The sequence below is a fragment of the Hibiscus syriacus genome, unplaced genomic scaffold (genome assembly GCF_006381635.1).
Source record: "Hibiscus syriacus cultivar Baekdansim isolate YM2019G1 unplaced genomic scaffold, ASM638163v2 tig00000495_pilon, whole genome shotgun sequence".
NCBI classification, from domain to species: Eukaryota; Viridiplantae; Streptophyta; class Magnoliopsida; order Malvales; family Malvaceae; genus Hibiscus; species Hibiscus syriacus.
The window spans coordinates 115-13,323 of NW_024061793.1; the positions used below are offsets into that span (position 1 = coordinate 115).

At 34.8% G+C, this 13,209-nt stretch overlaps 1 protein-coding gene and 1 pseudogene across 2 annotated transcripts; one reads left to right on the plus strand and one right to left on the minus strand.

Annotated features, from left to right (window-relative positions):
• The first annotated feature begins 714 nt into the window (after positions 1-714).
• On the plus strand, positions 715-2,640 carry LOC120207765 (anaphase-promoting complex subunit 8-like). Of its 2 annotated transcripts, XM_039207195.1 has the most exons (3): positions 715-2,034; positions 2,120-2,214; positions 2,275-2,640. In XM_039207195.1, exons 1-2 carry the CDS (start codon positions 730-732, stop codon positions 2,207-2,209), a joined length of 1,395 nt encoding a protein of 464 aa, XP_039063126.1. In that variant the 5' UTR covers positions 715-729; the 3' UTR covers positions 2,210-2,214; positions 2,275-2,640. The 2 variants fall into 2 exon arrangements, with proteins under 2 accessions (XP_039063126.1, XP_039063120.1); XM_039207189.1 differs by having other exon boundaries at positions 2,120-2,639.
• A 1,428-nt stretch (positions 2,641-4,068) lies between these two features.
• Positions 4,069-7,235, minus strand: LOC120207747 (annotated as a pseudogene).
• Positions 7,236-13,209: the final 5,974 nt, after the last annotated feature.

Here is a 13,209-nt window from a genome sequence, read left to right on the forward strand (position 1 = left end):
CCATTTTGTGTTCTTATTTTTTGTTATCATTTCTCTTCCATTCATTTATCAAAATGTTAAATACATGTATGGATGAACAACATAGGTGACTCTGACTCCTATCTTTAATGGCACATGAAATTACAGTTTTGATCCATCACAAGTAATCTATATCAATATAATGCTCTGTGGTTGTTAGAGTTGTTCCTCATCAAGTAACTTTGAACTGCTCAAGAAAATGAAAAATACCAAGCAAACTGATTAGAACCCTTAGTAAATTCTAATCCTGAGATTCATCAAACTTCAGATGTCAAAGTACTAGTATTCTCGTATTTTAGTTTTTGATGTTGATCTAAGTTGGTGTGGAGTCTATTGGTGCTAGAAGGATGAAAATGGAAAGGGACCATCGAAAAGATTTTAGGAAATAGCATTTAGTCTTGTTATAGTAATCCATGGAAATTTCTTCAAAAAGAAAAAGTGTAAAGCCAGCATGTTATTGAGAGTCTAAGACTGTATGTACCTTTGTAGCTAAGAAATATTACATGCAATAGAGATTTTGTTTTATCTCTGATTTTCTTTGATCTTTTTATTTTGGTGTTCAAATTTGTTGCCTGACTAATATTAATCCACAACACAAGATGGAATTTCATATCATCGATGCATAATATAATATTGAAATACTTTTATGATAGATTGTTAGCATTGAATATAGTACACTGTTTATCGGTCTTCTGTTTTGATTCCAATGCCATGTGTTTTCTTCAAACTATCTTGTGTTTATGTGCTTTACTGTTTATCATGAAGGCTGGAGAAAAGCGGAAAGAAGAAGAAATGATAGAACTTGAAGGTCCCTTAGGTAAGAGTGATGCTATTAACCGCGAATTGGTTTCTCTAGAGAGGGAGCTATCAACTCTTTATAAGAATAACATGATAGATCCTTTTGGGTTGTACTTGTATGGTCTTGTACTTAAAGAAAAAGGCAATGAAAATCTAGCCCGCAAAATTCTCGTGGAATCTGTAAACAGTTACCCTTGGAATTGGAATGCCTGGTCAGAGTTGCAATCCTTATGCACTACAGTCGACATCATGAACAGCCTCAATCTCAGTAATCACTGGATGAAGGAGTTTTTTCTTGCTAGTGTTTACCAAGAGCTCAGAATGCATAATGAGTCGTTATCAAAATATGAAAATCTACAGGGCACGTTTACATTTAGTAATTACATACAGGCTCAAATTGCAAAAGCCCAGTATAGTCTAAGGGAATTTGATCAAGTTGAAGTGATATTTGAAGACCTCTTAAGGAATGACCCATATCGAGTAGAGGACATGGACGCATATTCTAATGTGCTCTACACAAAGGAGTATTTCTCTGCCTTGAGCTACCTTGCTCACAGGGTCATTATGACCGATAAATATCGTCCCGAGTCTTGCTGCATAATTGGAAATTACTACAGTTTAAAAGGGCAGCACGAGAAGTCAGTCATGTATTTTAGGAGGGCGCTCAAATTGAACAGAAAATATTTATCTGCTTGGACTCTAATGGGCCATGAGTATGTCGAGATGAAAAACACTCCTGCTGCAGTTGATGCCTATAGACGGGCTGTGGACATAAATCCTCGGGATTATCGAGCCTGGTATGGGTTGGGACAAGCATATGAGATGATGGGCATGCCCCATTATGCTTTGCATTATTTCCAGAAATCTGTTTTCTTTCAGCCAATTGATTCTCGGTTATGGATTGCCATGGCTCAATGCTATGAATCTGAACAGCTGCACATGCTTGAGGAGGCCATCAAATGTTACAAAAGGGCTGCGAACTGTAATGACACAGAAGCAATTGCCCTGCATCGATTAGCAGAGTTATATAGAAAACTTGGTCACCCTGAGGAGGCAGCATTCTATTACAAGAAGGATTTAGAAAGAATGGAGGCTGAAGAGAGAGAAGGACCGAACACAGTTGAAGCACTGACGTTTCTTGCCACACACTACAAAACACAGAAGAGATTTGAAGAAGCGGAAGTGTATTGTACCCGACTTTTGGATTATACTGGCCCGGTGAGTTTCATCAGCTCATCATAGAAAATTATCAAGATCTTTTAACCAACTTTAGTCGTTTTATTTTTCTCTATTTTGATTATAGGAGAGAGAAACAGCAAAGAGTTTACTTCGAGGAATGAGAATAGCACAATCCGGTTTTCCTTCCATGGATGTCGAGCATTTTCATCCATGATTTTTCTCATTCATACCTTTGGATTTTGGGAAACCAAAGAGTCCAATGAAACCTTGGGGATTTTCCAATTCTAGTTGGTTCATTCTTGGTTTGTAGCAGTTGAAATGGCCTGATTACATGTTTGTATTACTCGGAAAAGAATCAGCTTATACTTTTTTATTTGTGTTGTGACATAACAACTTGAAACATCAAACATGTAGTTACTAGTTAGAAGCCTGTATAAACTTAGTAGATTACAAATGTAATCAGGCTATTGAAGTCACCTCGTTGGATTTTTTTGAACTAGTGGAGTCAGTTTCATGCAAAGGCAACCTGGGAACTTGAACATGCTGCATCTAACTTGCATTTGCTCTGATCTTTACATTTTAAGATGATATTTTGAGAACATATCGGTAGGGTTTTCTTTTTCAGAGGAATGATGCATTTGTTGTCAAAATTCTATGATTTTTGTTGAGCAAGGAGTAATCTTGCATTTCGAGTAATGTTATTTTGCATCTGTTGTTGAAAGGATAAGATTGTTTAGCTTTTTCTGCTTCATGCTTATATCATTCTGGTTTTTATGTAGAGAAACACGATGTGTAACTGTATTTTAGCTCATATATATATATATATATATTGGAATTATTGCATCAAATTGATGAATCATGATACTGGATAAATAACTAGAGGCATGCATGAGACATTGTCAGCTTGATGATTGAACATTTTGCCTCCTTAAATTTCAATTGTTTAGCATGGTTTGCAGGAAGGATAGGAAAGCATTGCTGCCCTTACATTGGATCCCCCGTTTTGAAATCCTATGAAAATAAATTGAAACTAAGAACTTGGATTCTTCTACGAATTGACTGTTGAAAGTTTGAAGTTGTGAGCATCTTTTTTTAGTTTTGATATAACAAAATATTTAACGTGTATTTGCCTTTTTGGGTAGAAGTGCTTAAATATATTTTCAACTGTTAACGTACTCAACACATGTTTTCAAAATGATTTAGTAAGTTTAATGAGTTCTTGGGCCTATTTATGAGAAAAATATCCATTTTAAAACTAATTATAAGATTAAGCCCCAAAATATATTTAGGAAACGTCACTTTTTTCAACAGAACATGTCAAATCCCGGAACAAATGGTAAATTTGGATAAATCAGAGTTGACAGTGAGCAGGAATTATTAAAATACAGTATTTATTCTCTTTCTTAACGAATACACACATCCATAGAGTTAGCTATTTGAACCTAAGATATTTAGGAAGAATAACTATCCCTTTAACTATTGAAGTCATTTTATGGGTTCGACAATTCTAAGAGTGAATGTGGGAATCATAGCAGGTAATTCAATATTTCTGCTAGCTGAAAGTAACCATTGCTAAATCACCCATAAATATTTCTGCTAGCTGAAAGGAGAGCTTTAAAAGTGGTCTCTATTAAAGCCTTGTGTAAGCCCTGCATGTACAACGGATCAAGGAAAAACAGATTCCGAAAGACATATCACCATCTACATTGCTTGGTTGAACTTTATGGGATTGCTTTTTTAGTGGAAGATCAAGGAGGAAGGATTTGCTGGCCAATACAGCAAATTCATTCAAAACACTAATCCATCTTTTGGCAATCTTTTTGTCCTCAGGGAAGCCCTTCTTTACGCATATCATCATCCGCTGGAAAGAGATGGCAGGACTGAAACTTGTTTGGCAGGCAAAGCAAACAGAAACTTACTCCATTAGCAACAGATGTGATCAAGCTATAAAACCAACGATGAGTGGAGTTGGACTTGAATTTTCTGGACTAGGTTCATTATACATTACAACAAAGCTATTTGTCAAAGTTATCCCACCACAAAACATCCAGGGTTACTAAGCAGGAAAATTTATTATCCATCAACTTCCTTAACTAGGGAAAGGACGCATTTTGCAATCTCCGAAGAAGCATCAGGCTTTGGAATAAAGATTGTTTCGAGATCAGAGTGGTTCTGCTTAGCAACGTTCTCAAAGGCTGTTGGGCAAGGTCCCCCTATCCTGGCAGAATTACTAGCCATTAAACAAGGCATCTCTATATTCTATGGATGTTAGCAAGAAGAACAGGTTGATAATAAGATAGCAGTAAAATGGTTAAAAGATCCTATTTTGTGTCCGATTCCCTTTTCGGAGTTAGTAAAAGATATTGTATAAATCATCAAGGATAGGGCAGTAGTACTCCGTTGTGTAAGGAGGAGTGTAAATGTCAAAGCAGATGAATTAGCAAAACAAGGGATAGGGTAGAAGAACTTGTCCTTTAGGCTATTGTGTAACATTGGGAGATCTTATAAGACCTTTTAAGGGTGTGGGAATATTTGTCTAAGGAACTTTATAGGTGGTGGTGTAATGGACCCTTGTTATTATTTGTGTGGTAATAAAATTCGAGGTACTCTTTTCCTCCTTCCGCTACTATTCAGAAGGTGGTTTTTAATGAGATCTCCATTTCTTATCAAAAAAAAATCGTAACACTAATCATAAATGCAAGCAACAACAACAAAATACCTAATATTTCAGATATAGCTGTCCCCAGGGTGGTTGAATCATGTTCATCCACAGTTATAACCCTTGAACCAGCTACATCCGCCAGTAGAGAAGCATTTCTGTGTTGACGTCCTTCTGAAACATTTGGTGATGGTACCTACAACATCCAAGAGACAAATAAGTATATAAGTTAAAAATTAAAATGAGGCAAAAAAGTTGTAATTTGGATAGGAATCTTGGCTCTCATAAGAAGAATAAATTAAATTGATTCTAAACTGATAGTTAGGCTCACAACAGAAGGAAAATAAAAGTCAAAATAATGTGAAACTTTGCCTCTGCCTACAAGTCTAACTTTGTCATCATGACAACAGGAAGCAGAATCTTGTATGGTTTGAGAATAATTATTTTTCTGGCTACAAAATGTACTCTTCTATAATGCTTTATATATTAAACATTATTTTGTAATGAAACATATTTCAAGAATTGCTTTTACCAAAATTGGAATAATATGTTCTCCGAACAGATAACCATTTGTCGATATACGTCAAACGGTAATACCATCTTAGCAGAATAATCTAGTTAGCTCCTTCGCAGTTTCAATAGTTAATGTTTACTGACTCCTAAAGAGACTATAAAAAGAAGCAGGAAGAAAGAGTAAAGAGGAAACTGTCTTCAGTCTACCAATATAGCAGGTTTCCCAGTAGCCAATATCTCAGAGCAAGTCATTGCACCGGCTCGTGAAACAATGAGGTCAGCTGCTGCATATGCAATATCCATTGAATGCAAAAACCTTCATAATTTCAGAGCTACATCAGATATTAGGGAACTCAAAACATAATTATTTAAAAAATCTAAGCCTCACTTACTAACCACAAAATAGACAAGATTTGTACAATAAGCTAATCACATTGTGAGAATACCACTAGAAAATGACGGGAATTAGAAGCAAGGGTCTGGCTTCTGCAGTACAACTGCCAATTAATAAGATGAATGCCAGTAATTTAAAGAAATGTTATCTAGATTAAACAAACATCGATGAAAAAAAGACCAATATGTAAATACACAATGTGAAAGAACAACCGATTTTTGAAGAACTTAAATTGATTGGATCGATGCCAGCCACGTTACTGAGAAATCTACCTTTCAATAAGGCCATAGGACATAATAATGTAAACAGGAGTCTATTACTTGTGAATTCCAGTAACAAGACGGGGAACCTATTGGTCTTATCTACATCAGCACAGGTCTTATCTACATCAGCACAACCATGTGCAAGTTGCTCTCAAAACTATACACACTTATCAGTTCGTGAGATCGAAGGATATAAGATCAAAAAGTAGGTTCCAGCAGTTGAGCGAGCTTATGATCAAATAAGAAGCATCTAAACTTACAAGGCAAACAAAAAGATGCAACATGACCTGGATATTCGAACGAGCCCAGGGTGGTTACATATTCATCTTCTTTTCAATGTGAAGACGAGTGAATAAGAGTTTGTATCAAACTAAGAACACAAGAGAACAACAGATACCGTCCTGGTGCATGTTCCGACAAAACTAATGTGCCCTTGTGACTAATGGGGAACAATCCATTCTTTAATTTTCTCTAGTAATATCTGGTTATGTAAAGTTCTCTCCAATCTAACTACACATAAATTCAAGAAGTACCATGTATTTTCCACTCATTATCTTCTCAACTCCGTCTTTATAGTCAGTTGTCTTAGAATATCAGCAATGATAAGGTAAAAATAAATGAAGTCCTGACAGATTTCAGAGTTTCAGTGTGCTGCAAAGGCATTATTTCTTCAGAAGTGTTAAACATAATGGAATCATTAGTTCATTCAGTTTATCTGAGTTCTCAAAGCATAACTAACCAGCAGAAGAGGCAAACTAGAACAAGCTGCACTAAACATTTGAAAGAAAGATACAATATCTGTAGGGAACCTAGTTTCAAGTCTTAATTTAATCAAACAAACAACATTAGTCATTCGGCGTCACAAAGTGAGAAACGAGTATGGTAAATCCTACATCACAAACATGGCGCAACTTACGGAGTCAAAAGCAGCCGAGGGTGGCTCCTAACCAGGCTCTCCATTTCATCAAACGACTCTACCCCTGTTTGCCATATAATGAACCGATTCTTACGTTCCAACAGAAGCTGAGAGTACACGTGCAACAAGCAATGTTAACAGCATTAGCTCCTAAAGACCCTCCAAGAACCAAAATCACTTTGATCTCCTCAGAAGAACCCTCCATATTCTCTAGCCACGGAAAGAAATGCGAACTCGACAGCCTTTGAAACCAAACCTTTCAAAGACAATCTCACGAGATTCCCACAAACAACACACTTTTCTTTACTTGGGAAACTCTCAACCGTTGTATTGAATGCAACAAACACCAAATCAGCAAACAAGGAGAGAACCCAATTAGCAATACCGGGAACAGAGTTACTTCAAATACCTTAATCAAACCTTCATGCCTTTAAAATCCAAATACTAATCAAATTTCATCAATTCCCTTAAAAAACCATTTTACCAAATTGCCATTAACTTATCAATCTCATAACTTCTAATCATCTTTAAGTTTTCTTAAACCAAAGATTCAAAACCAAATCAAAAATGAAATAAATAACCACCTTCAAATCACTTACCTTAACAAAGGGAGTTTACGGTGGAAGAGAAGAAAAGATGAGGAGAATTTCTAGGATATTCCTTTTTCCTTTTCTCTATTTCCCCCACATGCTATATAACATAAATTTTAAATTTATTTCATGATAAAAGATTATTTTGCCCTTAACAAATTTTTTTAAATCAATCTTTGAACATTCAATTTATAAAAATTAAACCGTTAAATTTTAAATCCTTACTCTTTAGTCATTGACCACATATTTGGGTATTACACTAATATCGACACATACAAGATATTATAAGCGGGATAAAAGTCACGTTCAAAATGGTCCTGAAGCTTGTTTGTGTATGAAGAACAAGCTAAAATTGCTTTAAAGGCCTGTTCGTGGAGTATTTTCAATAAGTTAATTGAAATATTTGTGATTTTTTAGCATTGAGGTGTAATATTGCAACTTATCTTTCTATTGAAACTGATATCAACACATACAAGAAATTGTAAGTGGGGTACAAATCATGTTCAAAATGGTTCCAAACCAAAAGAAACTGAGAACTAACAAACATATTTTTTGTAAATAACTTGCAGTGGCGTAAACAGCTCCAAAAATTATCCGGAGTCGTCGATGCACTTATTGATGCATATCATAATATGATACTACTATTGAAGAGAAGTAAATGTTTCCATCATAAGACAACTGTCTTTTATAATAAACGAATACCAATACGCCAAAGAAACCCAACAGGTGTCTGTACAAAATCAGCGTCACAAGTGAGATAACTTTATCTTAGACTTGTGTTATTGGTATCGTCGGTACAAAATACAAAGGAAAAAGCTCAACAGATACCAAGTAAACAACTCCAAATAATATCCGAAGTTGTTGAGGCACTTATGGTGCCTATATTAGCACGAAGAAGAAAATGATACCAACAAAAAAGGATGCCTTGTATAAATAGATACGAGAACTTCAAAAAAGCTTAGAAGATATATACTAACATGCTAGAGAAAATCAAAGAGCGTTTTCTTGATTCTAATAGTAGATACCAAGTAAACAACTCCAAATAATATCTGAAGCAGTTAAGGCATTTATGATACCTATCTCATCACGAAGAAGAAAATAATAACACCAAAAGAGGATATCTTTTTATAAACTAGAAGTTTTTTCGAGAAGGGATAAATCATTTATTATGGAAGAATGTTTTGAAGATGGTTAAGTTTGATGGAACAAAAAGAATTTAAATATGCAAGAACCTTATGTCGTGCAGATTCGTTTTGATGTGACATGACAGGAAACTCGTGCCTTGAATAACGTGAGGTCACTACCATTTTATGTCAAATCAACTGTTGTCATGTCAAGAATATATGCAAAACTCGTGTTTTGTAGAATGCAAGGTTCTTGCAACATCATATCAAGAATCTTTGCAGGCTCATGTCTCTGCCACATCATGTCAAGAATTCTTGCCGATCTCATTTATTGAAAAAAATGTTACTTTCATTCTAATCTTTATTTCAAGCAAGGGAAGCCAAACAAACAAACTATACAGAAGTGAAGGCAATGACAAGGGAAATGACCAACAACTATTTTAATCGTAAGTTTATTCTTCTCTTTTCATAGTTTAAAGTCATTACAATTTCGTTAATGTTTGTTCTTCTATTTTTATGATCGTAGATATTTTCAAAATATGTCAAGAAGAGGAAGTATTGTTGTTTTAGTGTACAATGATGGCAAAATGATTTGTGTTTTATCTCTCGAGATCGTCTTTTAGTCAGCACATACTGTGACGATAACGTTGTCGAAGAAATTAATATATAAAGAAGTTGATGAAAGAAATCAATAACAATGTTCCATATGGCTGCGGGAAAAACTTGAATCATTGAAGTATCAAATATCGATGTCGTTGGAACCATTAACCTACTCAATATACAATGTTGAGAACGATGATGATGTGGACATGATGCACAATTCCCACTTGAAATATTCATTAGGAGGGTTCCTTGAGCTATATGCAAATTTTTCTGATGATAATGATACTACCAATGTCCCAAAATGGAGACAGAAAAATTTTAATTTCGATCCTAATACTCATAGTCTGACAACTAATCTACGTAACGACTTCAACTTATTAAGTACACAAAGTAGACACAATGACTTGGGAGCATCATCGTCTTCGATGCCAAGGCATTCTTGTGTAGTTAGCTTCAACATTGACCTAAAGTTTCCACCAACACAACATTCAACGTACAATCCATATAGTATTGGTGTTGCTACGTCATCTTCTCATCAAGAGATGAGGTTGTAAGACCATGAAGTGTTTAACCCATTTAAATATGGGGAGACATTCTTGTGCTGGTGTTGTCGACTTTGATCTTGGTAATACGATTTGTGAACGGTCTCGTGATTGACACACAACTTCTACTCCTATTATCCTCGCATTCGATGATGTAGAACTATTCTAATTTGAAGGGGATATTTTTGAAAAAGAATCGGTAAGGGAGACCAGCCCCGATGATGACGAGGTAGACCCCTTCAATTAAGAACCAGAAGACCTTGACATGCCTGTGGGAGCAGATGATGATGATATTTCACATGTTGTGACTCATGTTTCTTATTACCAACCACTGTCCCACTTCACAATAGTTGAATTGGAAGCTTTCAACGCTCTGAATTTTCGTAATTCCCATAAATTGAGCAATACAACAAATGTGCTTATGGTGAGCTTTATATTGGAATGACATTCAGAATAAAAAAAAAACTCGTTGTGGCTACCATTAAGAACTATAATATACACCGTTTAATTACGCAGATTGAGAAAAAATAGACTCAGACAAGTACATGGTTGAATGTGTCCAAAACTACGAGGGATGTAATTGGAGGGTTCATGTATCACACTTGAAGAGGATGAACAACTTATGGAATCTAAAAAATATGATCAGCCTTATATATGCACTGTTAGAAGGCTCAATCAGGATCATCCTAACTTGGATTGCATGTGCTTTGTGATGCCTTCATGCCACTGGTGGTCAAAGCAAATTCGCGTATAAAAGTTTCTAGTTGAATTGCTGCAATTACATCTCAATACAGCTACACATATGACTACCATAAAGCATGGTATGTTAGGTATCAGGCTAAAAAAAATTGTATGACCAATGGGAGGAATCATACAAAAGAGTTGTGGCCATGGCTGAAATTGATGCAGAAAAAAATACCGGGAACGATTGTGAAACTAGAATTGTATCGGTGTATGAAAATAATCATATTGTACAAGATATGTGCCAATTCTATAAGTTATTTTGGATATATCCACAGCGCGTTAATGCATTCTACCACTGTAAGCTGATGGTTCAGATCGGTGACATTTGGTTGTACGATAGATACACACAAATACTATTATTGGTGGTTGCACAATATGACAATAAGAAAACTATTATCATAACCTTTGCAATAATTGAAAAGTAAAACATAGACTCTTGGGAATTCTTCCTTAAGAACTTACGCAGACATGTTCTTAAAAATATTTTGCGTGATAAAGTTGTTGGAATATGTCTTATTTCTGACAGAGGTACATGGATCAAATACACAATCTAATGTATGGGACCGTATTGAAACCTCCCTATATTTATCACCGGTATTTTTTATGCCACATTGCTGTAAATTATTTTCAAAAGTGTAGGACAAAGATGAAAATGTAATGGTGCTTCGAATGGGTACATCTTTCACTCTTTCAAGTTTAAGATATCTTTTTATTTATTATTTCTAATTAAATTTTGCATTATTAATGGATAGGCCACTCGTGTTTTGTATGTGAGGTTGAGGAATTACTTAAAAAATTGAGAGATAGGAATGAACAAGGCTATTTGATAAAATCTTGAGGAAGAAATGACTTCAATTTTTTAATGGGGGTAGACAATATGATCACATGACAACGAACTTGGCTAAGGTGATCAATTTATCACTGAATGGAGTAAGACATTTGCCTATCACTTATGTTGCTGTTGAGTCAATCAAAAGGATGAAAGAGGCAAGAGGGGTTGAATTGACAAATAAAAATTTTGGTGGAAGCTTAAGGGAAGAATGAAAATTTGAACACATGAATTTTATAGTAGTTCGACTTTCTAAACCAAAGTCTACATCCATTACTTTATCTATCCACACTACGAATTTTCACAATTTCACTAATTTGTATCAACCTTTGAGGACAAGGTGTAACCTTACAACTCCCTCAATAATTATGCACCAAATTCTTGAGAGACTATCCTAAAGAGAAAATTACAAATTGTAAACTTAAAAAACCTCACTAGGAATGCGTTTGCACAATTCAATAATAAATAATAACACTTAATGAATAAAAACAAATGAGTACAAAAGTGTTCTTTTAAAGCAAAATAATATTGAAGAATGTTGACTTTGATTTTTGCTCAATGTGATTGCTCTGGATTTCTCTATATTGTCTTCATATATGACTTGAAATCTTGTTTTAATACCTCTTCATTCAATTCTACATGTTTGGGTTGTTATGGGAGTTAATAGAACTGTTGGGATGAAATTTCCTGCAATAAATGCTATCCAGACGCCTTAAGTATTTGTACTCGACATTGGAGTATTAGTACTGCTTGAATTAAATACAAAAATCTATCTGTTAGTGAGAGGTGAGTACGATACTCCACTTAGAGTATCGGTACCAAAACAACCTACTTGAATTTGCATTTGTCAAAATCCTAGAGGGAGTATCAGTATTCTGATTGAGTGTATCGATACTCCCATCGAGAGTATTGGTACAGTGTAATTTTAGGCCATTAGTATCGGTACCATATATATGATCAATATCGATATTGTTCTTGTAGTATCAGTACTATAAGGTTAAAAATTGATTTTTGACTCGATTAAAATTTGAAACCCTTTGTAAAAATATTTAAAAATTATTTCCAGTGTTTGACTTGAATTTTCAAAAGATTAAGGAGTAAAAATGGAGTTTTTAACCTTAAAAAGAATTTCCATATTCAAACGATTAAATTGAATATAAACTTGAAAATTGAATCGAAAATAATCTTAAAATTTCTTTAAAAATATATATTTTTGGTATATCAAAATCTCAAAGCATGGTTCAATAGTTGTCAAAGTGACATATTATCAGTTGGCAACCATGTTTGTAACATTGGGAAAACAAGCACTTGACTATATGGCAGGTGGCCACACAGTCCACCCACACAAAATTGCAAACCTTTGTGCAACGTTCAAATGTAATGGATGTGACATGCGTCTTTCGCTAACAAAATAAATTCTGTGTTTCAGAATATTCGAGACCATTTGAAGACATGCAACACAACGCATACGTGATTAATCTACGAGAAAGAACATGCGACTGCGGAGTATTCCAAACATTCAAATACCGTGTGCGCATGCCATTACTGCTTGTTCTTTTGTACAGATTCACTACATGCAATTCGTTGATCTGATATGTTTACTTGAAATTGTATTCAATGTTTATCAATATGAGTTTCCTCCCATTGGAAATGAAAAGGATCCAGATGAAGTTGATGATGAACCTACAATATGGCCAGATTTTGCACTACGACCAGATTTTGCACTACGACGTAAAAAAATGGTCGTCCACAACCAACAAGGATTTATTGTGATGATGATTTGGTTGAACATCAAGAAAGAACTTGACAACCGAAACTATGTACTATCTGTAGGAATCCCGAACACATGTCCTAATCGATCACACCCTCGTATCGATTTATTTTGCTTTTTAATTATACTACTTGAAATGGGAAATTAAGTAATATTTTAAAAACTTTATTATAATGTTTCGTATGTGCTGATATTAGCCACAATTAAAACATAAGTACAAATACTACGCCTATACTCTTATAAATTAATCAAATTTTCATATTAGC